Source organism: Hyposmocoma kahamanoa, unplaced genomic scaffold (assembly GCF_003589595.1).
Source record: "Hyposmocoma kahamanoa isolate Upper Pololo Valley unplaced genomic scaffold, ASM358959v1 232, whole genome shotgun sequence".
Lineage (NCBI taxonomy): Eukaryota > Metazoa > Arthropoda > Insecta > Lepidoptera > Cosmopterigidae > Hyposmocoma > Hyposmocoma kahamanoa.
Window position 1 is genome coordinate 7,362,072 of NW_020653750.1, and position 27,994 is coordinate 7,390,065.

Here is a 27,994-nt window from a genome sequence, read left to right on the forward strand (position 1 = left end):
GTTTTGAAGGGTAAGGGTGCTGGTGAAATTACAAGCACATGGGACTTGTCAACTTATGTCTCAGGGTGATGGGCACTGTGGCAATGCGCCTCAGATATTTGCGATTTAAAGGTCTGAGTGGCAATGCAACTTCAACAGGTACGCCTACCATCACGCACGACTTGTTCGTCCCGTCACTTGATATTGTATTAAAAAATGCTCACATTACTGTTTGGCGGCCGAAATAGGTAAGGCAGCAGTACTTCCCTGGATGAACTTTTTCACAAGGTGCTATAATAAATTCAGATTGCAAATTAGTTTTGTATATAAATGTTCATACAATATAAGAGTAAGTATTCTATAGTTCATGTAAGGAACCCTCGGTGACCATGTTCTACTCGCTGTTGATCTATTTTTCGTTATTTTAATAGATGCAGATGATATGATAATGTGACTTTTGCATTCCATCGCACAAATATTATGACACACTAAAGTAAGACCGTTACAATATTTTGAAAATGATACTGATCATTGTCCCAGACCCCACAATGACGTCACAAATCTGAAATGATTGCGCGACCTAATATACAAAGCTATTCTAGTTCTATGCAGTGTTGAAACAATTGAATGGATTTAAATTAAATGCCTACTACAGTTTTGGTGGTGTTGGAAAAAAGTTGTTATACATTAAAATGGCTTAGTTTCTGAAGTTAGAATAATTCATCGCGATATTGTTAACATTCTGAAATATAAAAGACATTTTTTTAAACTTAAATCAGCACATTAGGTACTTTTTTGTCTAGGACGAAAATAAAATCATAAAATGTGCTTGTAACACATTAACATAAAAATGTTTTGAATTAAGCCCTTGACATTGTAAACTCTCACTTGATCAATTTACAGCGTTAGAAATAATTAAATATTTCGTTGACTGACATACAAATATGCTAATTAATTAGATAGATGATAAGAGCACTCAAGCGAGCAAAGGCAAATAGATTAATGCGACAACGTTTTTCACGTGTGCATATACTGATTTTATTTACTATGCATACATATTTACTTAAATAAACTTCTTAATAAATATATGCTTATATTATTTCTAGTTTTTCTCGTCAGCTATGTCATACAATGTCATTTCGATCAGAATTTTAACATTGCTGCTTCCGCAGAATTTTAACGCTCACCTCGCATAAGCCAGGGGGTATACCCCCGTTCTTCGTCCGAAACAATTACTGTCAAACAAATAATACTCGACAAATTAAAAGAAGCATGATACGAATGACGCTTCATACTGCGCACCAAGGAATAGCAGTCGCCTCCGCTATTAGGTGGTCATTGACTGTAGAGAAAATCTGTAAAATAACATACCGTATGAGGCCGCCTTAAGATTTAATATCTTCGTTTCTTGATAAACGACATTAGGAAAGTCAATACCAAGTCATAACAAACTGTAAATAATTGAAATAGAGTATTTATAGTAGACGCCAAAAAACAGAACCTTTTTCAGTTTGCTTTTGTTTATTTTTATGTAACTAAATACTTACAATACAATCATTATCACTAGTTCTTTTATATATAAGAACAGTAAGTAACAACTGGCATTATTTCAAGGCACTATTTTGTACTGTTTTTTTTATGCTGCTATTTAAGACTGACTAGGCTCACTGGTATCAATCTAGATAATTATAAGTGACAATCACAACTTATTTTACACATGCAATCCTAAATGAAAGAGTATATTCGTATTAATAAAAGTTGAATACAAAAAGACCATGTCTCATTAACATACAAACAAAAAGCTAGAATACATCCAACTATAACCAATAAAAATAACGTTAACAACGATTTTACAACAGTTTGCGTTTCCGTCCCAAATCAAATCACTGTTAAATAATGTTGGTCTCGACATGGTTCCTTGAGGAACCTCTCAATATCTTCGTTACCAATTGCCTTCTAGTTTTACATTATTATGAATGTTGGAAAGATCACTCTTTATCTCTATCCTTCTCATCATTAAGATTTATTGTCTCTTCTTTTTTTTCTTGCCAAGGGATGAGAGGTTTATGTTTCCAACCGGGTGGGTGTCCATATTTTCTGACGTCGTCCCACCATTGCTGTTCACCGTCCGCCCATATGATGTAGATAATATTTGTGCCAACAAGGACAGCGAAGCATACCCAGAATGCTACTCGCCATTCCACTAAGGTTTGCTGAAATCAATATTCAGATCGGACGTTAATGAAAATATAAAAATCATTTCGTATCCTCAATAATAAAGATGTCAAGTAAATTGAAAATGAATTTTCTTTGTCACTGACTCGCAAACAGCCGTGATCATAGAACTGGTTCTGGTTCTTTTTTTTTCGAGCTCTTTACTGGTAAACGAATTTAATATGAAAAAAGCAAATATACACTTATTTAGATCCGAAAAATAATCTTATTTCCAATATTATGTAGCAATCGTGAAAACCTGAGAACTCAGGACGAAAAGTACAATACCCGAGAAACTGACAAAACATATTTAAAAAATGACGTAAGTAGTAACAAAGATATATGCCATTTAGCTAATATGACAAAATTCCATTTGATATGAAAAACGATAAAAATTCATTTATTCATTTTTCGAAGTAAATGAACTCACTGTTGACCACTACTTAATTGAGAAGCAAAATCAGGGTTTTTGATGATGGTTGTGTAATATCAAAGACTTGCAATTCGACGATACGAACAGTTACAAAATTACATTAAAAGAAATAAACAAAGAAAACTAAATGAATCGAGATTTCAAATTTGAAATTATTCACTACCAACACTAAAGGTTGAAAATAGCTTGGTCATACTTACATTAGGTGTTAAATACCCAATAATGTAGGGTACACCGATGCCGGCGATGAGTGTGGACGTTGTATTAACAAGAGATGTCAATGAGGCGGCATAATTTGGTGCAAGATCTAGTGCGTTCACCTGAAATGAATCCATGGCAACATAAACATCTACAGTATAAAACTTACTAAGAAAAGAAAAAAAAATACTTCCTCTATGAAGAAATGTTCATTTGTTTTTATTTTTTATTAGCTGTAATAATACACTTATTATTCTTCTATACTTATTATTATTCTTATATACTTCGAGCAACCTACAATTTTCATAGTTTTATTGTTTCTCCGTACAAACTTTCATCCCCTATTTCACACCCTTAAAGACGTATTTTTGTGACAAAAAGATGCCTATGTCCTTCTCCCTTCTATCTCTATAGCAAAATCCATCAATATTGGTTCAGCGGTGTAGCCGTGGCTTTTTCTGCTTTCCATAGCTACCTGCCATCTACCTCTATTTACTTATTTTATTATTTATTTTTATTATATTGTAAATGAAAACAAATTACCATAAACTGAAGGCAAATATGCCGTATAAACTCAATACAAAGATCCGGAACAAACACAGAGAATTTTTTAAATTTAAAAGATTAGCTGAACCGATTAGTTGGTTAAGAGTGATGGCAACGGCATGGCAACAGACGCTGGTTCGAGTTCAGTCAGAAAGAAGGCATTTTCCTTTTGTTCGATCTCTGTATCAATAATAATAAGTAACTGTGGAGTATCAAAACATGGTAATATTCAATAAACAAATATTGTAATTAACACAAGTTTAGCATTATTTTCGTTTGCTTTTAACCGACTTCAAACAAGGAGGAAGTTCTGAATTCGACTGTATGTTTTTTTATACATTTTACGCGATAACTCCGATTTTGATGATACTTTTTTTGTTGGAAGGAGAGTACCTCAGATGTAGTCTCATTTAAATATGAAGAAAATATTACACCTCAAAGAGTGGCAAACTAGGGGACGAATGACGACTTTTGAGGTAGGTTTTTTTAGTACTCTGTACTGTTTTATTATTTCTCCTATTCTGTTAAACGTAAGATTTTCAAAACAAGGTATTGTGAATTTCGCTGAAACAAGTCGTTTTGAATTACAACGCATGGATAAACGTTACGTAATGTTGAAAGCTAAATAAAATATATATTTTAAAATTAACAGATAAATTAAAAATTGTGTGTCCACCTTCATTCCACTGTAGAAACCTCCCATAAGAGCCATTGACAGCACAAAGTACGCCATTGCCGCATTTCTATCGCAACCTACGTATGATGCCAGAATAATGCAGATGGCCGGTCCGGTAGCAGCTGAAAATATTTAAAACGGATCAATTTCAATAATTAAAAGAAGCGCAATTATCTTTCTAATTATCCTTTTTCTTTTTTGCCAGTTCTACATATTTACGCGTGCAAAATTTTCCAATTTAATAATTTTCTCCTAGACAACATAGTGACCTTAGACCTCTAATTATCTTAGGTAAATTGTCAAAATTAAGGCTTTGTCACGACCTGCAGAAATGTATTTTTATTAGGTTAAGGAACGCCGAATAATTTTCTCTCGAAATTGTGCACTTTGAATGGACTGCTCGCCGTGCGTCGGTAAAAATTCAAATATTTTCAAGAGTTTGTAAAGAAAAAGTATCGTTGAGAGCTTTCTGCAAACGTGTAATCTAATCTTAAGGGAAAACTTAATAAAGTGAAGTAACGCAATAAAGTTACTTAATACCATCAGTACCAAAATAGAGACAGCATGACCTACAGCAACCATGTAATCATAGTCTACATCCAAGTAATCTTGGATAACGGACAATTTAAAACTTTCATTGAAACCAATACCATCACAAAACAAAAAGCCAACTTAAAGGAAATGACGATTAAGTTTTAGAAAATACCGTTAAATTTGGAAAAGCGATATTTGAGTTTAATGATAATATTGATTTCAACGTCCGAGTATGATCATTGTTACATACCAATAGTAGTATGAATAATTCTTCCAGTCTTGATGGTATGCCATCCTTTTTTAACGCAAATGTCGCATACGATTCCAAATATGAAAGAGGCAACCCACATGGCAATATACGGCAAAGAGGTGAGGGTACCAGTGGTCTGAATGTTAAATTTGAGAACGTCGTGTGAATACTTTGGAAGATCAGTAACCATAGCGTAGTAACCCCAGTCGTGACCAACCTATATGGAACAAATCACATTGATATTAACGTTTTACAGATAAAACATAAATTTGAAGGGTATGTTACGTAAGTTTCCCAAGTCGTTTGTGAACGATAATGGTTCGAGTCCTTCAGTGAGATATTTATGAACGGATAATCGCAATAAATTAAATCCATCGACAAAATGAGAATAAGTTACGCCTGCGCACTTTATGTAATAATTGATGAAGGAAAATCTTTTATAGTTTGTGCGATCCCCTGAGCGTTCAATTTGAATGAAAAAACAAATTATGGAATATGGCTTAACGTATAAAAATGAATACTTTGTGTCCTACATAATTTTAATCGATGTACAAAAGCAACTCCAAAACGACCTTAATCGAACACCAAGCGTGCATAAACTTAAGTAGAGTTAAATATTTTACAAAGTCAAGGTCATCGTCATGGTTAACATAGTAATTATGCAATACTTCCGCGTCCAAGTTCATAGAACTTTGTAGAACATCGTTAGCATGCTTTGTTCTTTGACGTTCAGAATGTTTGCTTTACGTTGTTTACGCATAGCTCCATATATTCAAGTATTTAGTTATGCGCGCTCAGCTTTTTAAATTCAACTCTAACTGATTTATAATAAGTGCGATCCAAAAAACTATTGTATATGTGCAATTGACTTCATGTACAAGTTAGCTCGTACTTTTCGACCCAAAGGATCCTCATGTTTATTTCTCAACGCAATAAAAAGTTTTGTTTTGATTTTGACATTGCATGGCCTTATGTGACTACTAGATAAAAAGTAGGGCTAGGTGGTAGGGGTGCACGAAAGGAGTCTTCCCGCACGACGTACCATTCCTTTCCTGCACGTCAACAACCCTGTACACTGGCTGATCTGGGGTCAGGACTTGAATTTAGAAGGTTTTAGTGCACGCACTGATTATAGTGCCCTTCTCGTATAGGTCTCTAAAGGTCGGTAGGGAGGGTTACTATAATCTAAAACGAATATGGAAAGATACGGGGCTGTACGTCAACAATCAACAAGTACCTTACACCGATTGACAAATCCTTACACCGCGATGGCAAGCATTATAGTGTATAGAAAATGAAACTTTTTTGCTATGTGCTAGACATTGCCTGTGAGCCGTGACCAGAGACCAGTAAAGGGCTCTAAACGTTGGTTAATTAACAAAAAACGCGATTTAGATCGGAAAAAATTGTTTCATTTTCTATGTGTATCAATCGCGAAAACCTAAGAACTCCGTATTATAATGTATGCTATCGATACAATAAGAAGAAACAGAAGTTAAAAATTTATACATATTGTTATCACATTATTTGGGTATCCAGTCAACGACAAAATGCCAAACGCGGATTTCCAGTCCGGACAATTACAACTATTGTAAAAAACGAAACGCAACTTACAGCGGCCCAAACTAAAGCCCAAACAGGTGCAGATGTTAAAATAGCCCTCCAAGGCACTGGATCTTTAATTCCCTGGTTGTCAGCTGAAGTGACGTTTGCATTCAAATAATTTAATTCCTTCTTACTGATATACGGGTGTGTGTTTGGTGTACTGTAGCAAAGAAGACTCTGCAACGGAAATCAAAAACAAAATAAATGAAAGAAAAATGTCCGTTGACTAAACTGACAATATCGATGATGTCGCTGGCAGTAATCACTCTGAACTCAGAATCGTCGTACATGGGACAAGGTAAGGGAGGACTACATTTACGTGATGTCACCGGATTCACTGAAAATCATCACCGTAGCACTTTGAGTGAATGATAATGAACTGAGTCAATGACGGATTCGTAATAGCACAGCGCACGCTCTATAGTGCCATTTTTGTTACATAATTTATTTTAGTTACTTAGTCCAATTATTTGTCTAATCATAAAATGTGTGTATGTTATGCTATAATTCTTTTACAGGATATACAATTTTTCTTTCTATCTTCTTTCTTTCAGCGGGCAAAGTTGATGGTAATGATAACCACGAGTGAACTGAAGTCACCATTTTTTTATGATACCAAGTGACAGAACGTCCAAGTTGTGATAAGCGACACGCATATTCATCATAGTTGCAGTTCTAGTAAAAGCTTTAAATCGCAAAGTACAGAGGGGCTAGCCACTGTATCCGTCATCCTGAGAGATAAGTAGACAAATTCCTTAGGTATGCCTGTAATTACACCAGTACCCTTGCCCTTCAAAATCGGAACGTAATAATGCTCACATTACTGCTGGGTGGCAGAAAAGGTATGGCGCTTGATCCGACTAGACATGAACCAGTGTCGGTTGCCTCATCGTGGTTATAACAAGATCGGATCGGATCGCATCGAACGAATTTTTCTTTGTGCTTGTTCGATCTTTATATAAAAACAGCAGATCTAACTTAACAAGAATAAACGAGCTTGTATGAAAAACCGTTGCAGGTGAAGAGAGCTAAAGAAGTATATTCGCAACTAGAGGTCAATAGTCCCTATCTATCTCAGACAAGGGTGAAAGTGTTTATATTTATACAAGACCTTAAGTAAAATGCAAAATGCATGTTAGTTCATGTAAACAGTTGTGTGTCAATTAAATTAGCTCATGAGAAGTGTGAAAATAACATTATGGTATTTTAATATTAAATTGAGAATTTAAATAACAAAACTATAGGTGTTAATTTTTGTACAAGCATCCAATAAGTAAGCGCTATCGCCAATGTTTTCGTAGCAGTACAGCTCCTTGTGAAAGAGTTCGTCTAGGGAAGTACTGCCACCTCACCTATTACTGCCGCCAAGCAGTAATGTTAGCATTACTTCGCTCCGGTTTTGAAGCGTACGTGTACTGGTGAGTGGTACTGCAACTGCTATGGACAGTCGTGTCGCTTACCATCAAACGCACGACTTGTTCCGTGTCCCGTCACTTAGTTATTACAAATATTTGTGTACGTATTGTTGTTGTCATTTGTTGCTTTTTTATTATATTTCAATTAAACGCTAGAAATATAATAGAACAGAATAGGATTATACAAGTTATATAGTAACCTGTAACGATGTCTTAATAGACATCATTACAGGTTAAGTTTAATGCCAAATATCAAAATTATAAAAGATACAAATACCAAGTACTAAATTTTGCACCTAACGTAAAAATTTCATAATAATGTTAGAGAAACATTAATTTATTTCATTAGAAAACTTACTTTGCAAGAATTAGTTTTATCGAAATAAGAAATAAATTGATATCATCATCATCGTGTCAACGGAACGCTAATGGGCGCGGGCGGCCGCCATTGCGAAAACCATATTTGACGCGAAACGGCGTGGTTTTGTTTTGTTTGTATTTATAGTGAAAAAAATCTTATAATATAGTTTATAACAGTCACTGGAGACTCATTTCTGTGTCTACTATGAAAACATTACAATAATATGTGCAAAGTACTTCTTAACTCTTCTTTTACAGGCGAATTTTGAGGTTGTGGCCTGTCTGTAGCATCATAGCTCGCAAACGGCTGGAGCAGTTTTTTTTTTATATTGGAAGGCTAATTTAATCGGGATGGTTTATGTTTTACGATTAGTTAATGTAGGAGGTGCACAAAAAAAGTCTCCCCGCACGACTACGTACCATTCGTTTCCTTTACATCTGACACACCCAGATTAACAATCTGCAAGTAACTTACGCCGATTGGCAAACCCTTTCACCACAATGGCAAGCATTGCATGTGGTATATGCCATCGATATGATAAGCAGAAGTATAATTATCTAAATTATAGAAAGAAAAATTATTAATAAGTTCGATCACTTAGAAAAAAATTCCTTCAATCCGCTGGATTCGAACCAACGTCTTCCAGCAAACCGTGCCAGACGCTATGCCAAATAAGCCACGGAACGAACTAGCAGACCTTACGAATTTTTCTATGTGCTTATTGCAGATCTTTGTTTTTGAATAGTATAGAATAGAATAGAAACCATTTATTACAAATTGCCACGACACAATAATACACAGTAAGAAATAAAAAAAAGATAAAGCTAAATTAAAACAAAAATAAAATAGAATAACAAAAAATGAATTAAAATTTTTTTTGGGTTTTATCGACTTTTTTGCCTTTTTTGCATACAATGAATATTTATTTTACTTCCACAGATCCGATCGATTTGAAATTTGATATACGATATAAATCCAATGTCATTGTAATAATACAGTTACACAAATCTAATGCTGCAACCACTCATTAGGGTTGCAATAATTTTGCTACTCTAATGAATGTCTTCTTATATGAAATTGTTACAACGCTATGACAATAAAATGGAAGTCTAAAGTTTTCTTATGGCAAACATGGCACAACACGCTTGACCATTTTTATCATATCTGATTGTTTGTTTGCAAATAAAATTATTTCATTTCAAGTTCTAATCGTCGGCGTTGAAGATACCATAAGAGAAGAAAACGTAATCTAGCAAATGAAAATATGTAGTTACAGAATCTTCTTACCCATAATGCGAACCATAGCAATCCGAAGCCACCAAAGAAGTAGAAGACATTTGCCCAATCTCTGTCGTCTGCCAGTAAGATACCGGACATGAACGACCCAAATATGTTCCCAATTTGAGCTCCACCGAAAACCAAAGCTCCTTGCACTGCCCGTTCATGTGGAGGAACCCACCGCGCCAGCATGATCATCAGAGCTGGCATAGTAGGACCCTGAAATTGATACAATAAGCAAAATTTTTTACAATGTAAATATTCGCGGTAACTTAGTCCTAAGTAGTAATTATACGTTTTTATACTAAACAGATTTGCATGAAATTTTTTACTGGTGTACAAATTGAAAACTATTTAATACATAGTTATTATTAGCAGTTACCAGATGTACCAATAACAAATAAGTGACCTTTTCCACAAAAAAAAATCTCCAAGTTATATACTTGTTGTAAGAAAATCACCGTCTTTCTGCAGATAAAACTGTTATGGAGTTTATAGCTTTTTTGTTATTGAGTTTCAACTGCAGATAGATTGTTATTTTCTTATCATAGCTATATAAATTAAAGACTTTGTGGGAAATGTCAATTATCTGGTTTTACTTATAAACAGACGAAATCCTCTTTCAAGATTCTAGCGCGTCTTGGTGCACCAAAATGTAAGTGTAACATGGCATAAAGATACCACTAATAAATCTATATAAATAACTTGAACGAGTGTCCGGATTTATTTGTTTGAATTTGAAATTCTTTATTTTATAATATATTTTTTAACCGACTTCAAAAAAAGGAGGAGGTTCTCAATTTGACTGTTTTTTTTTGTATGTATGTTACGCGATAACTCCGGTATTTGTGAATCGATTTTCATGATTCTTTTTTTGTTGGAAAGAGGGTATCTCCATAGTGGCCCCATTTAATTTTGAAGAAAATAATCCACCTCAGAGGGTGGCTGTTCACGCATGAAGATTCGTTTTTATAAATTGCGCCTAAATTGTATTATTAAGGTTTATATTTAGTAAGTTAACGCGTAAGTTTTTAGTAAGTTTCTCAACTTCTTGAGGCGCCTTCAAATTAGACGCTTATAGCAAGAAGTGTTACATTGGCGCCACAATGGTGCTACAGCCGCGTCACTCTAATTTTCGTACAATATTTAGAAGCACAGCTGCAGCGCCACAGTCGCGTCATAAGCGCGCCACTTTCGCAGACTAAATATTGTATGAAAATTAGACGTGGCGCACTGCAGCGCTTTACAATTTACAGCGTCTAATTTGAAGGCGACTTTTGATCACAGTTACAAATCTTGTTGTATCGTGTCTTTTGCAATTTTTGTCTGTGTATTTTATTTTTGTTTGCAACAAGGAGTATTTTGTATTTTGATGACCTCAGTTGCAAAACAGTTTGCTTTGTGGACGCTAGACGAGGACGGTCATTCTCGGACTTGTGTTCACTACCTAATTTCCGTGGCAAGATTTATTATTCGATTTTTTTATGGAAATAATTTTTTAATATTCAAGTAATTTACGTGAAATATTATTTAAAAACTACATTAATATACTTGAATATTTAAATAATAAAAATTGTCTCGGAAATTGTCTAGGTTGAGAACACTCCGAGAATGACCGAGGAAGTCCCGGATTCAATTCTCTTTTATTTATTATATTATGTTTTATTATTATATTTAGAAATTATTTTTCTAAAATGGTCCTGGTTTGGTCGTTAAAGTGCGATATGGTTAGTACAGAGCAGTCCTTCATTTCATACCAGATATTTCATATGTTTGTCTGGCACATTATTATTGATTATTATTGACCCAGTGCAATAAGTAACTTCTACACTATTGCCAAATTCAGTCCAAGCATTTGATAAAATAGTTCTTTCTGGCCACTTCATTATGAAAGCGCTTACCTCACCCATTCCAGCCATAACTCGTAGTACGAACAACCAAACAGCTCCACCTGCTCTGATAACTTTCGGTGTAATGAATGTAAAGAGGGCAGTACTGAGAAGACCAATACCAAGAGTCCATTTGCCCCCATATTTCTCTGCTAAGTAAGCACCAAGAACTTGTGTTGCCGCGTAGCCGTAGTAGAAAGCGCCGAGGATAAGACCTTGTGTTTGTTCGTCCCAGTCGAATATTGCGTTCTGAAAATTAAACAAAGAAGGTTTTTTCACATCATAATAATATAAAAAAAGATTGTGACGATCTCTGTGGTCGTGTCTTGTACACCGATTTTCATGGAATCGCCATCTATGAGGTCCCGGCTTCGATCACCGATGGAGACAATGTATAAAAACTAACTTTTTCTATATTGTCTCGATTCTGAGTATCTTTGGTCGTTGTTTCTGATTTCCATAATATGATGTTGTCTAATATTTATACTTAATATCAAGAGGAGGCGATTCTAACGTGACTAAGGCTTCCGAATAAACTACATAAAAGAAAGGGCATTTAAAAAAAATCCCAGACAAAGTTTAGTCCCAAAGTTTCAGCGAAACCACCCGCATGTTCTTTGAATTTTAAATAACGCGTATATTTACAAATTGAAAACAAACATGTTCAATTATATTATCAGGCTATCATTTTGGACTAAACAATTGTAGAACATTTTCCTGCCTATATCTTACAATTTTCATGTTGTACACTTGGTTTATTTAACCTAGAATACAGACGATTTAACATTTCATTTATACATCCCACTGCTGAGCATGGGTCACCTCTCTGGCTAGGGGTTAGGCCATCGTCCGCCAAACTGATCCAATGCGGATTGGACGTGCAGGTTTCTTCGCGATGTTTTCCTTCGCCGAAAAGTTCATGGTAAATTTCGAAATAATTTTTCGCACATAAATTCCGAAAAACTCAGAACTGCGAACACGGATTCGAATCCACGGCCTCTGCTTAAGAGGCGGTAGGTGAAACCATTATACTACTACGGCATTTCATAACAAATGTTCTTTAAATAAAATGCACTTCTACAAATAGAGCATTTGTTGTATTTACTCTTGGAATGTAATATGTATTTACTGGTGTTTTTTTTTTCGTTTTGTTTACTTTAATTGACGTTTTACTGCTCTTTTTGTATCACAGAATTATCTCTATAGTTTTGACATATTGTACGTCATTTTACTTTACAATGAACAAGCAACGAGAGAACGATAGGATATAATATAACAAAGTCACATATTCATATGTGAGTAATACTCGTAGTTACAGTTTGTGATCTCATTGTTCTTTCAAGTAAAACCAAATTTTTAATTGTTTCTTCATGAAGATTGACATGCCAGCAACGTATTTATTATTGTATTAGAGGCGTTTAGATTAAGAACTATAAAATGTCACTTAGTTCATTAAATTGTGTCATGGTCACTCCGAAAAACATGTGTTCCCATTGTTTCATCCGTACGGTCAGACCAATTACTGCGCTCTACCATTTTGTTACAATATTCTCATTGAGGTAGGACATTAATTAAACTGTCATGTTATCGTAACTCATAAATGTACTCACTTTTCTATCTAGTGTGCTATAGACCTTATTTCTATAATGTTAGAGTTAGTAATAAATGTTGTTTTTTAAATGATTAACTTTGTTATATGTGCATAAATCCTGCTATTTATTGCTAATTGTGAGTTATGTACAATGTATGTCATTATTTGTAAGTTCAAGTTAATTATAAGTAAATGCGGTTTTACTGACAATAAATATGAGTAAGTATCACATTTAAATAAGGTTAAATGAAAGAGTTTATTCACTGTTTTTATGCTAACGGTACACAGTAATGTAGAGAACAGAAGTAGAAGTAGAAGACAGTTTCTCTTTAAATTCTTCTTTTAATCAGAATTATCTTTTGTACGTACATATCGTACCATTATACATATAAAGCTACAAGTTTAGACTCACTTAGAAAAATAGAACGCGTACTTCCCGATATGGTACAAAAAAGGTATTTACACCGTTGTACGCGGATAGGCTCCAAGGCAAAGAACCAAATATGAAAAGACCTGAATGTGGAAAATGTAAACCAGTGATCAACGGCCTGCAAAACCTATAATACATGGAGGGAATTTTTGTGCATTCTTATGAGATACACTCTGGTCAAATTCCGCGGGAAGTAAATGTTCGAAATTCAAATAAACAAGATGGCCGCCATACAAACTTCAAAGCCTCCTATCACGGAAACTATTAGAGATAGGTAGCAGGTGTTTGAAGGAATGTCATAGAGGGTAACATTGGCCAACTGCCTGGGTTAAAAAAAATTCAAGATGGCGATTTCAAAATGGCGGCGAAAGAAAAACTTGCTTCGATCTGGCTAAAAATTGGCAGGGTCTTTAGGAGTCTTTAATCATAATTTGGGGTCAAAAATTTCTTTTCGCCATTTTTTTATATGGCTGCCATATAAGTGTTTTTTTTTTTCGTTAAAAATAGCTGCCGAAAAAGATTTGCTCTGATTCGATTGAAAATTGGCATGTGCAGGCCACTAGAAATAATATAGATAATAATATAAGATAATAATTTGTGCTCAAAATTTGTTTTTCGCCATTTTCAAATATGGCCGTCATATAAGCGTTCGTTGGCGGTAGCAAAAAAGTTGCTGATCCATTTGAAAATTGGCATATGGGGGTGTTTGATAATAATTTGTTATCAAAGTTTGTTCTTCGCCATTTTTCAATATGGCTGCCATAGAGTGTTTTTTGGCGGCAGATGAAAATTTGCTCTAATTCGATTGAAAATCGGCATGTGGGGGAGCCTATGGGTGTTTAATAATAATTTGCAATCAAAATTAACTTTTTTCCATTTACCAATACGGCCGCCATTAAAGAGCTATGTTAATTTTTTTAAAGTCATAGTATCGAAGCGTCCGCACGCCACCTTACGTAGGTAGTATACTGGGACTAGATTTCACAATTGTTCAAAATGTAAGGCATACTTCCCGATATAGTGGAGATAATATCTTTATACAACTTATAGCGATGTTGTATCTCGACCGTCTCTCTGTTATAAGTAGATTCTAGTTAGACAATGACTTCAAATTTCTGGTCCCAAACTATGAGTACCAGAGTAACGATAATTCTGAAGGCAATACCCAGAATACCCTGACCATGACCAACTTAAAAATATTTTTTCATTGGCTCAAACAAGAATATGGATCCTCCTCATCAAGCGCCCATAGTACTAATCACTGTGCCACCGAAGAGCATAAGCACACCCCGTAATCTGAAAACGACCACGCGCCGCAGGCCGAGCCCGACCTCACCGTAGGTGGAGTATAGGGCTCGTTATTTATAGAGCCCCTCTATAGGGCTCGTTTGGTATAATATTCGGTATTCTACAGGATATGTCACAGAGAATGTGCGATGGAATTGCACGATTTAATCGCCGTTTCCATCTTCGGAGGACTAGACGTAGGCTTGGGTTCCAGCTATATGTTGTAAATATTCCAAGGATTCAAACGAAGCGTTACACTTCCACATTCATATGACGAACGGCTATGGAGTGGAATTCCCTGCCTGCAGACTTATTCCCTGAACGTTATAATTTGGGCCTTTTCAGCAAAAGTTAATAGGCATTATTTAGATATAATGCTCATGACTCTTCTATTTAAGTATAAATTATCTACTTAAACGTCGGTGGCCCAATGGTTTATAATGTGGGTGTTGGATGAGGAGGTCCAATTCACCGTCTGGGTGTTTTGGGTAGTACCTCATAGTGAATTTCGTTGCTCTGGTACTCATAGTACAGAGAATTCCCTAGTGAGAAACCGGGGAAACGTTAGTTTTTTGATTATAGTGACCCTCCCTACCTACCCTTAGGACATACGAGCAGGACACTATAACCTGTGCGCGCACAGGAACCTTACAAGTTCAGGTTCTGACCCCAGATCAGCCAATGCACAGGGTTGTCATCGACCTCTGCCACTTGACTTCATCCGGTTCTTCGAAAGGCCAGTGCGTCGGGTGAGCCGCCCCGGGTGCACGTACAGTACCCTCCCTATTTTCCAGATAGGTACCGGAGCTGTAGGCACGCTCACTTCCCGTTGCGCATTTCACAACTAGCAGTGGCCACTGCTAAGCCGTCGACTCTGAGTCCACTACCAAATCTCCTCATTGGTGGCGGAGCTGTAAGCCACGCTCACATCCCGACGCCAAAAAACGACGTCTCTCCAGTTCTCAATAACCTAAGCGGCTGGAGGGACTGGAGGATATCTAGCTTATCCTCTACTAGCTCTCCGGGCTAGTGCCGGAGATGCCAGTCGCAGTGTCCTGCGACAATGTCCAGACATAGCTTCTAACATAAAGGGCAACTCAGGTGTCCCGTGCGTCTCCTCGCATACAGGTCCTCAACTAGACCGCTACTAAGACGCGCTAGCTGCTCACGAGACAGACGCCCCGGCACACAGACAAACATGTCCGTCTCTGCATCTAACCACAAACTCCAGCGAGTCCTTACCCGAGTCCAGGCCTGCCAGAGACGCCCGTAAAGGCGTATCACTGGCGGAGGGCTTGACCCGGAGGCCCGCCGTGCCGTAGTCTTGCCGTCGAGCCCGTAGTATCTCCGAAAAAGCCTACCTCTCGAGTCGGTAGATAGGGATAACAGTAGAAACTTATTTACCTACTCCTACTACGTACAGCAAGGGACTGTCTGCATACGCGCAAATATGTGCTTGAAGTGGTAGGGTTACCCATCACTTTTTATGTACTATTTTATTATCTGATTTAACGTGCACAGTGCCTTTGTAAGAGCAAGTGAATGTATTGTATACCTTTGTAAATAATGTGATCATTACGTATATTAATGATTTTATTTATAAAATACTAAACAACAGTAAATTATACCTGAGTCAAGAATCTAAAAGAAAAGACTTAACATAATAAGTGTATAACATTGCTATAAATTAATACAATAAAATATTTTAAATGTATTATCTCTAAATAAATTGTTATGAAATCGTATTATATTGAAAATTCGACATTTTTGTAATAAAGTTTTGAAACTCGTCTCTTTCTCCCATTTTGATGAAGATAAAACAGCCGTAACGTACGTTCGTATTTAAATACATTCAAACTGTTTATAAACGCGAACGGCTCGCTGTTAGCTTTGTTGCCGTTCCGTCAATGTGACCATCAATATGAGGTGTATGTACTCTGTGGTATCTAAAGGTAGGAAGGGGAGGAAAGTGACCATCCTCGTTACTTTTTTATTATATGCCTTTGTTTCTATATATAGTCTACTTTTTATTTGTTCTAATTATTATTTACATTTATACTCAAAGAAGTAATCATACTCACAGGATTAACATGATGCGTAGAATTCTTGCCACTTAATTCATCATCACTAGGACATATATCCATCCCGTGTGGTGCATCTGGTTTGGTCCTGTTAACCATCTGTGTGATTGCCATATTAAGGCATACACGCATTGTGTATGCATTACATACTCCTAAAAGACCCATTACACCAAGGACGTAGCGCTGAGGGACGACGCAGCCTGAAAACAATAATAGTTTGAGAGAGATCTTCATTGTCATGTTCACACACAATAATTTGGCCATTTCTTTCTTTTCTTGTCCATTTTCTATTTAAGTATTTAAGCAATATAGTCAATCTAACATTGCGCACATTTAAAAATACAATACTATTAAGCTACATGAAAGAATTTTAAGCACAAATTTTTACTTCAATAAAATAGAATTTAATATGTTTTTAATAAAAACACTTGATTCGAGTCGAATAAGGCTGGTGGTACGCGACGAAGCCTGTCCATTACAGTTGCAGTGCCAGCAGAGCTTTAAATCACAAAGATCTACAGGGCCTACCACTGCATCCGTCACTCAGACATAAGTTATAAGCCTCATATGCCTGTAATTTCACCAGCACATTTACCCTTCAAAACCGAAAGGCGAATTACTTGCTTAGCAGCAGAAATAGGTAAGGTAGTCATTTTTTTATTTACTTGGACGAACTCTTTCACAAGGTGCTACCATTACATATCATCGTTGAACACATTTGGTGAAATTGCACATGATATCTGTCAACTTGTCTCAAGGTGACGGGCGCAATGGCAGTGCCTCTCAGATCTTTGCGTCTTCAAGTTCTGAGTGGTACTGAAACTGCTATGGACAGGCGAGTCGCTTACCACCGGGCGCACGACTTGTTTGTTCCGTTATGTCACTTGGTATTCTAAAAAAAATCAGACGATTTTATTACACCACTTAGTACAAACACTAAAGTTGTCATTAAAACTGAATACAATGGACTACAGTGTTCAATGTATTGTAGGTAACAATATGATCTATTTAAATTGTCAACAATTTTTACATAATATAACTTGTGAGTTCCATGCTGTACATCGAAAACAGCTTTTAAGAAAGACGTCTTTATTGACTCTGTAGATATCGTTAAAGACTTTTCATTAAAAAAATATATATATTAATTTCTTTTTATATGACAAGTGCGCGTTTGTCTTCCATCTCACTTGTAGAAAGTGACAATGAGGTCGACGATGGAGTATGCACGTTTAAATAATGCCTATTCAATCTCGCCTTGAAAAGGCTCAAGTTACAGCATTCAGGGAATGTGTTTTCAGGCAGGGAATTCCACTCTATAGCCGGTCGTCATATAAACGTGGAAGCGTAACGCTTTGTGCGAATGTTTAAATCTTTAAAATTATAATAATGATAATATGCGTGACTCCCACACTAATTACCTATTCTCAAACCAGTAGGTATCAGAGCAACGAATTTTACTCCGGGGCATTTTCCAGAATACCCAGATCAGAATAAATTTAGAAATGTACATTTCACAAATCGGTCTAACCTGGGACCTCCTTTTCCAACGTTCATAGTGCAAACCGATGAGTCGCCGAAGTCGTCGGATTTCAGACTAATCTATTTTGCACGGGGTCATGTCATAAATCTTGACATAAATCTTATATTGCACATGACAACTAACATAGTATTATCTCCAAATTGCTGTAAGTTATATTAATATTACCGACTTAATTTCAAAGCGACAGTGTTGTCCAGTAATTTTGAAATTAAATCGTATACGAATGACACACAAATATAGCAAAATTTTGGAAATAAATTATTAATATCACGCAATTTTGCGGTAAAATATAATATAACGCAATTTTTGAGATATTACTGTGTCAGTTGTTAAGTGCGATGTGTCAACATAAGATTCAAATCCATCTCTATGACACAAAATAAAGATAAATAAAGAACCTTTGGTCTAAATTATATTCCAAGCTTCAATTGCCCGATATTGCACTTGAAGAAAGAAAAAAAGATCAGTGTCAAAAAAAGTGTTATGAGGGTTTTCAAATTTAACTGTCGACATATTTTTTACGTCACTAGCTCGGAAAGGCTTTCTTTCTCATTAGAAATCTGCGCGCAAAAGCGTTTTTGGCACACGTGGTGCACCAAACTTTTTCTTTCGATAAAAAAAAGATAATGGCACGTTCAACTACGCGATTTGTCGTACATTACTTATTTATGTAATACCTTGCTGCTACCAAAACGTTGATGTTATTGAACAATATTAACTGACAACGTTAATCGAAACTGACACTGGCCCAAGCCTAGTGGCCCCCATTAAGAAAATAGAAATAGAAATATAAATCCGTTGGTATCATATATTCTAAATCTATGGTTGGTATATTTTATTCTTATTATTGTTGACATTGAATTGACAATGACAACTAATTGTGTTTATTAAATTATTTTAATTCGTCGAAGAACTAAAATAATTTTAATAATCACACAAAATAAAAGTACAAGCAAAAATGAAAATTGATGAATTGTAAATTCAGAACGCATCCGAAGATTAACTTTTTCTTCTAATTAAAAAAACTGATGTTTTATAGTTCAATTGTTTTCTATCATCTACCATTTTCCTCGCTGTAGTGAGGTGAAAAGTTGTGTGTTTCGCTCGGCAGCAAAGGTGTTAGGCGTCTCGAGTCTTGAAACCCTCGCTACGCTCAGGAATCTATTTTTGAACCATTCAATCTAAGCTTCCTTCGCTTGCTTAGGTTTCAGTACAAGCACTTGCGTCAAACCACAACTTTGCAGCCTTGCATAACAAGTAACTGTTGTTTCCTCTGCCTAAAACACTAAGCAGTATGCACAACAAAAATCTAACATTATTTGATATGCATTCTCAGTAGCATACCTAGCTTTTATATTCTTATTTATAGTAAAGAATATGTACGATGCAAAGATTTAATACCCCACTTCATCAAATACTCTAGGTTAAGTGTCCTCATATTTTATCTAAACATCAATACCAGTACAAACATTCAACTAGCTTTTATTTAGGTCACTACATTAAACAGGTAGTGCCTAGGCTGTTGGAATTCTTTACGTAAACTGAATTATTCAGTAGGAAATAACAGGACAGAAAATGTTGGGTAACTTGGAATATACCTACACGATGTTTCCGTTGCAGAACTTAGTGGATTACATAAGCTCTAGGAAGATTTTAACTTACACATTTGTAAATTTTACTTTTTTGCTAAAACTTAGGTTTTCGCGATTGTTACTTTGATTTGTTTTTTCAAACAAACCATTGTTTCGGGCTCTTTACAAGTCCCATGGTCATCGCTGAGTTCCAAAACGTTTATGATTTAGATCCGAAAAGTAGTTTCATTTTGTATTTTTGCTACTGTTAGAATTAAAATGTAGTACAGAATGACACGAACATACCTACGTCACGCATGTGTATTAGTGGTATAGGCAAAGAGCACGGACCTAGACTTGACATGAATAAAATAATTGAATCAAGTATTTTTCTATGATGTTTGAAATAAATACCTACTGGAAATGATAAATGTTTACTATTCTTTATTTACAAAGAGCAACCCTTAGAGTTTCTTGTTGATTCTTCTCAGAGAAATCCGCCGTACGAATGAGTAGGGGAGTTTAATTTCAAGTGTAATTTGCTTACCTATGAAATAAAGATTATTTACATACAAAGCCTCTAACTGCCTCTGTGGTCGAACGGTTACCATGCCGGACTGCCACGCAGAGGTCCTGGGTTCGATTCCCGGGCCGGGAGAAATATTTGTATGGCCTACAATTATTTCTCTCGTGAGTTTGGGTGTAATTTGTGGTTGTCTATGTGTGTGTCTATGGCACCCGCGACACAGGGTTTCCCTAATGCGAGGCTGTGTAGACTGTGTGCGTTATTATTATTATTTTTATTAAAGGCTCTTCTTGAATTCTATGACCATTATAAATGGAAAAAAAATTGGAAGACTTTCATTTTTTGTAAATAATTTAAGTAAAAATTACACATGTTTAGGAGTTTATTATAACACACACACACACACACACACATACACATACTCACATATACACGAGCGAATACACTCTGATTTTGCTGGTTTAGTATACCCTTAAAAATAAAATAAGAATAAGAATAAACACGTTTTGACTCAACACTCATGCTACTACGTATACAAATAGGTCATAAAACTACATAAGTACGATATCAATACCTCCTATGACATCAGGTACCTTTTTGTGTCATTCTGCAACTACAGGACTATAAACCTACCTATGCATTGCCCACAATTAATTTATTCTCACACAGCTACGGCACTTACATGTATAAATAAGTGGTCACTTAGAATGCTTTGTCGATATTTACAATGTTAGGTTTAATTCCGGTGGCCCATTATTTTGCAAACCGGTTATTAGAATTTACTGGATTATAGCTCTTATGTAGTTTTGTGAAGATATGTACTCAATGCATTAACGCAATTAGTTTTATTTCACTATGTCAGATAATATATAAATATAAAATAACGTGCCCTGAATGGCGAAACAAATTGTCTATCATAGATTTTGAGTAAATTCATATTGATACATTATGAATGTTAATTTAATATAAACAGCCGAAGTTTTAAGAGATCTCCACAGCGAATGGTCATTTAATTAAAAGGTAAAATCCTGCCTGAAAATTTATTTGAAACAATAGATGCTACTTATAATTAATTACTCGTAATTAGGGTATTTTACTATATTTTGTCCTGTTCAACAGCACAATAAACAAAATATCCATTTAGTTCTATTTTTATTTTTTTGCAAGAAAAGGAAAAGTTCACTAAATAGGCTTAATATAGAAAAAAAGAAAAATAATAAACTAGATTGGATGGCAGCAGAATTTTTCATCGACGAACGCGTCTCGTGTCATCGTGGATGACACATTTGAGTGACTAAGGTTATTTTTTGCCCGAAATACTTTTTTGGATGAGAACGTGTAGATTGTAATATAATGTATCTGTATTATCTGGGGGCATACCATAACCTTTCAAACAACAATCTTATTTCAATGTAAGCTTATTTTATTATTACTGATATTCGTATCATGACAAACCTATCAACCAAGTAATGTATTATTGCTAAAGTGACTAAAAGAACGAATGATTTCCCTATATTGTCTACTCCTTACTAAAAATTGGAAAGAAATAACGCTATAGGAAATATATAATGCCATCTCTTTATTTTTTGATATTCCGAATCGTCCTATCGTAGTATAATGTTACAGTACTTAATATTACATTCAAAGAATTTTTACTGTCAAAAAAGAAAAATAATAATGAAATGTATTAAAATTACATTGTTTTCAATTCCGCATTTTCATGAAGAAAAATAAATAAAACAAGCGGAGTTTTGATTCTCACGTTGTGAATTCGGATTTATAATCTTGTGTCAACTGTTAGTGTCGCCAAGAAGCATATAGATGTCGCTGTCATAATTTTACTAAATAAACATCGCGAATTTTATTTAACGAGAAATTATTTCCTATGTACTATTAAATAAAAAAATAAACAAAATATTGAAGAGATATACGTAAATAAATAAGTTCAACTTAACTTTTAATAATTACATATCAATATTTAGACAATAAATTCGAAAATAATACTGTTTCCATTGCATCCGTGTAACTATTTTAAGATTGTTAATTTGACATAAGACTAGTAAAGTCGCGTCATAGTACGAACTGAGTGAATGAATAATCACAAAGCTGCCAATAAAACATCATAGTTTTAACATTATAATAAGCGTTTCGCTAAATCGCGTCATGGTACGAAAAGTCAATGTAAGGTTAAAGTAAAATTGTTTTATGAGGTTGTGGTAGTATCCCTGTCTGACACTCAGCAGAAAATTTAACATAAAACGACGAAGCAAAAATACATGCTTTATTTTAATCTTGTTTGAGTTTCACATACCTTGTTGACAGATTTAAAGCTGCAAAATACAAAATACCCCACAATACAAGGTTGAAGACTTCAGTGACAAGAAGCCTGACAGGTAAATCCGCCAAAGAATATATAAATAGCTATTTGAAGGGTAAAAGACGCCATTCTTTTAGACACGATGACAGGGTGTGGTCCCTCAGCAGAATTTTCTACCTCCAAATGACCAACCATTTCATTTTGTATATTTGGCTCATTGAATATCGTAAAGATTTTAATTTTGAAATTACCATTATCGTATGACACTCATCATATTGAACAACAATGGGACAATAACCAAGACCTGATTCACATAGTAAAATTATCAACCTACTTCAAAAAGGAGGAAATTCTCAATTCGATTGTATGTTTTTTTTATGTATGTTACGTGTATAACTTTTATATATATAACTCTATTTGTGAACCGCTTTTGATAATTCTTTTGTTGTTGGAAAGAGGCTGCCTCAATAGTAGTCCCATTCACTTTTAAAGAAAATATTCCATCTCTAAGGGTGGCGAACCAGGGGATGGATGACTTTTGAGGTCGGTTTTTTAGTACTGTGTACTGATTTATATTGACGAGTTAAAATAAGTCCTTCATTTAAATATGGCGGTTTACGTTTGAACACCTTGTTTTAAATGCAATACAAATATAAATAACATTGAAACAAAACCTACGTTGCTCGGGAGTGACTAAGATAACGCACGTAACGTTATATCGTAACCACAATAACCTACAATGGGTTATATTACTTATAATAATAGAAATAATAATATTTTCTATAAACAAATTTAAACGTGTAGATTTGGAAGCACTTTTTAACCGACTTCAAAAAAGAAGAAGGTTCTCAATTCGAGTGTATGATCTTTTTTTTATGTGTATGTTACGCGATAACTCCGGTATTTGTGAACTGATTTTCATGATTCTTTTTTTTTCAGAGGGTACCTCCACAGTGGTCCCATTTAATTTTGAAGAAAATCATCCACCTCTAAGGGTGGCTGTTCATGCATGAAGATTCATTTTTATAAATAGCGCCTAAATTTTAGTATAACGAGCAATTATTTTAATGGTTGATTTTGCTATTCTTTAATTCAAGGCTTTGGTTAGTGAGAACCGATTTTTATTATCTCCTGTGTCAAGTCGTGATAATGACGAACTAGGGAATGAGTCCGGGTTTGCGCATTTTCCGGTAACCGATTTCAATAAAACTTGGTATTTACATGTAATTCCACGTACTTTTGTATATGTATGATTAAAGACTTGCTTTACCTGTAAATAAAATGTCAAGAGAAAAGAATCTGCATATCCAACCAGGTTCATAAGCTTGGATATATCCAAATGAATTACGGCCTAAAAACCGTTCTTTGGATTTAAAGCACTGGTACGTAAATGAGTTAATACACATTCATATAAAGAGAATCGCCAAAGCTGTAATTTTATTTGATGTTATACTTTTTGCAACACCGAAATATCTGCGTCGTTATTTTTGCCACCAGTTTTTGTGCGTCAGCTAATATGTTCATAAAAAAATAAAATATGGAACTGTTTCAAAGCTTATAATGCAAAACATGAGTGTTCTTTTTATGGATCCATTTAGAAAAATGCAAAAAAAATGTGATACTTGTTATTGATGCTAGAGCTGATCCGCTTTTAGTATCGATTACGAAAGACAAAAGACTGGTTATCAAGTTTCCTGTTATGAATAAATATACCTCTTCACTACCCATATATTTCAGTACCAACATACAGGATGAGTAGTTTTGAACAATAGATTGGCAGCGTGTTTCTATTTGTGCAAATAAAAAATTTATAACGTACCCAGTTGGGCAATAACCACCGAACAGCAATTTTGCTTTTTAGAGAGGCTCCCATGTCGATAAATCATAAATTTTAATAATTATTAAAATCACACTGTTGATAATTATCAAGCCTATTGAATGTATTGTACTATCGATAGTATTGATAGCCCTATCGGCATTGTTGCCGGATTTCAAGGTCTCGATAGAATAGACAAACTGGACTACACTACACTACACTATAATATAAATGTGTCATAATAATATTATATGTGTTGTAATATTATGTGTGCTTAAATATGAACCGATCAAAAATAAATAAATATTACAAGAAATCCCCCTTAATACATTGTTACAAATCCATTAGAGTTAAAGTTTATCGTCCGTTCTATCTTGACCTATTACGGACACTTTGTATGAAACGCTGAATAAACAAAATGATGAAGCGGTTTTAATAGCTACATATACTCTGTCGCTGATAACAGCCCGTATAACTAGTCACGGGTACAATAAATCGACATTATGTGACGTAAAAACCATACAAAAAATATACAAATTTTGATAACATAATGTTTTTATGAAAATGTAATTTACGTTAAGAGGAATAATATTTTTTTTTTCATGAAAAGGTGTGATAGACCTATCATTAATATTTTTACAGTCGTCTTCAAAAAAGCACATATTAAGTTAAGGGGCACTACCATAATAAGATTCCGGTTAATATTTTTGTAGCAGTAGAACGCCTTGTGAAAGAGTTCGTCCAGGGATGTACTGCCACCCTACCTATTTCTGCCGCCAAGCAATAATGTCAGAATTACTGTGTTCCAGTTTTGAAGGGTAAGAGGATGCTGGTAAAATTACAGGCACATGGGACTTGTCAACTTCATGAGACTTGTCAGGGTGACGGCCTCAATGGCAGTGCCCCTAAGATCTTTGCGAAGTAAAGCTCTGACTAGTACTGCAACTGTTATGGACGGGCGTGTAGCTTACCATCAGGCGTATGACTTGTTCGTCCCGTCACTTGATATAATAAATAAAAAAACAAAATTTGTCGTTTACGAGGATTAAAATTAGTGAAATAAAAACTTTATACCTATAGGTATGACGCACTTGAATAACAAAAATCATTGGTAAATTATTTGAAAGAGTGTTGAAATTCTCGTTTTTCCCGGGATTTTCGAGATCGCACCGAGTCTCGATTTTTTTTCCGGGATGAAGAAATGCAGCGAGACTGAAAGCACTAGCCAGTACCAACTTAAAACCCACTCACACTAACATTATAAATCTGTTTTATCAGTTTCCTTTCATGCCCGCATCACCTAAGGGTCCCTTTTTTATCTTTGTCATTATATCTTCTTCTACGCCGCAACACTCTCTTATCACACTATTTCGTAAGAGTTACACATATGTATAAGGTTCTAATTTTTTTAGCTGACATGATTTCAAAGGTATTATTAATGCAAAATCGAAACCACACAACTGGTTACCATGAGTACCGTTCTGAATATGCGAAAGGAAATACAATTTTTGTTTACATTTGTAGAAGTGGATTGTGTAGAATTTACTATAGAACAATTTAAAATTTATTATTTTTATTATTATTATTTTAAAATTTATTGCTTAATTTAATAGAACCAAATTGTTGCAAATATGATGACAAAGAACCACATTTTTTTTATTATACCAAGTGATGGGACGAACAAGGCGCCTGGTGTAAAGCGACACGCCTGTCCATAGCAGTTGTAGTGTCACTTAGAGCTTTAAATCGCAAAGATCAGAGAGACACTACCACTGCGTCTCTCACCGTGAGATGTTCACAAGCCTCATGTGCCTATAATTGCACCAAAATATATTACATAATAAATTATGCTAATGAATACTGAGTACCCCAAAAATACCACGACGGAGCGACACTCGATACCTCCAATGAACACTAAGCCAACTAAATTTATTTACTAAGGCAAATAAATATGGCTGTTTACAAAAATAACAGAAGACGACCAAAAAATAAAGATGGCGTAGTGTTCATTGGAGGTGTCGCACTGTGGGTATGTGAGCTGTATAGGATTATTTGGAATTTTTTTGGGAAAACTCTACTTTTTGTTGGGTTTTATGCTATTATTGCCAGGGTTAGCTCCAGATTGTTGTTATTTTTATTTTTCGGGTATTCTGCATGGTTTTTCCAGATACTAATATTTTACTGAGAAATATAGAATGTGAAAAAAATTATTAATTTACCTCGTACCTTTTAAAAAAAATGCCATTATCTCGAAAACCAAACGACTTTTAGCCGCATGAAATTATTTTTGTCTGGTAGGTATAGAGCTCACCTTCCCAAAAGTATCGCTCAGTCGTGGTATTTTTGGGACGCCCTATATATTACGTTGTAACGTATATTGGGCGTTTAGCGCGTTTCCCATAGTAATTTGCTGAGTCTTACGAGACTGATAGTGCTCTTATCATTATCATATTCATTGTCATTCTATTATACCTCTGACTTTCAGCATGGACCTTTAAGGAGAGAGTTTACTTCACACGTTTTCGGGTGCGTACTGATCCAGACGCGCACAGCACGCGTGCTGCACCCTAGGGTTGTAAACCGACTTGCGAGATACTTTATTTCACCGTTAAAAAGAGAATTTCTACTAAATAATCACAAATTGAAATCGAAGTATCCGTCTCTCATTTAAGAAACAATCATTGACCCACTAGATTACCAACACTCTTATAACATGTATTAGTGATAAAATACTGCGGCCTTTTACGTCCGTCCTTACGCATTCAACCAAAAATATGAATACCATATCGATACTTCAGGGTCGAAAAGAACCACAAAGTTCGCAAGGTAAAGCTAAGGCAAGTAAAAAAATCGCTTTCTTTTTAAAATAATAATAGCTACTTTTAACCGACTTAAAAAAGGAAGAGGTTCTCAATTCGACTGTTTTTTTACTCCGAGATTTGTTACCCGGCTTCGATGATTATTTTTTGTTGGAAAGGATGTACATCAGGAGTGCTCTAAGGGTGGCAAATTAGAGGATGAATCCTGTTTATTGGATTACACCCAATTTCCATTAACCGATGTCATTAAAACTTGGCAAATATATGTAATTCCACAAACTTTTAAAGCCAGTTTCTTTTATAAAAAACTTATAACATAAAAAGTATTTTTTTCATCTAAAGAGATCGAGGGCTTGATAATTTAATCCGACTACAGCAATCGAATTGGCTTTTACGAAATCTTTCCCGAAATATCGATATAGTTTATTTCCTTTAACACTAAAAGTCCAAATTTTCGTACTTACATGACCTTAAAGCTTTTGTCAAAGCATTATCTTTTCGTCTTGGTGATGGCCGCGTGTTCTGACCAAGAAGATTGTGCGCCTGCGCTTGAGGTTCCGCTTCTTCGTCCATGTTTACCATATATTTTTAATCTACAAAGAAATGTTTCACGATTGTAGAGTTATTATAAACGCTTG

General features: G+C 35.1%; 1 protein-coding gene across 1 annotated transcript; it reads right to left on the minus strand.

The window, feature by feature from the left end:
- Positions 1 to 1,811: 1,811 nt before the first annotated feature.
- On the minus strand, positions 1,812 to 27,944 carry LOC113228484 (putative inorganic phosphate cotransporter). The gene is made up of 9 exons (XM_026461808.1): positions 27,821 to 27,944; positions 16,768 to 16,967; positions 11,391 to 11,627; positions 9,499 to 9,708; positions 6,445 to 6,612; positions 4,831 to 5,047; positions 4,047 to 4,168; positions 2,827 to 2,946; positions 1,812 to 2,192 (listed from the first exon to the last, which is right to left on the minus strand). Exons 1-9 carry the CDS (start codon positions 27,936 to 27,938, stop codon positions 1,968 to 1,970), a joined length of 1,617 nt encoding a protein of 538 aa, XP_026317593.1. The 5' UTR covers positions 27,939 to 27,944; the 3' UTR covers positions 1,812 to 1,967.
- Positions 27,945 to 27,994: the final 50 nt, after the last annotated feature.

Excerpts from the sequence above, each read along its gene's own strand:
- LOC113228484 (XM_026461808.1), bottom strand. The coding sequence starts at position 27,938 with ATGGTAAACATGGACGAAGAAGCGGAACCTCAAGCGCAGGCGCACAAT. Across the intron at positions 6,613-9,498 it reads TGCTATGGTTCGCATTATGG|AGTCTTCTTTGCTACAGTAC; the intron begins GTAAGAAGATTC and ends TTTCCGTTGCAG. Across the intron at positions 2,947-4,046 it reads GTTTCTACAGTGGAATGAAG|GTGAACGCACTAGATCTTGC; the intron begins GTGGACACACAA and ends GATTCATTTCAG.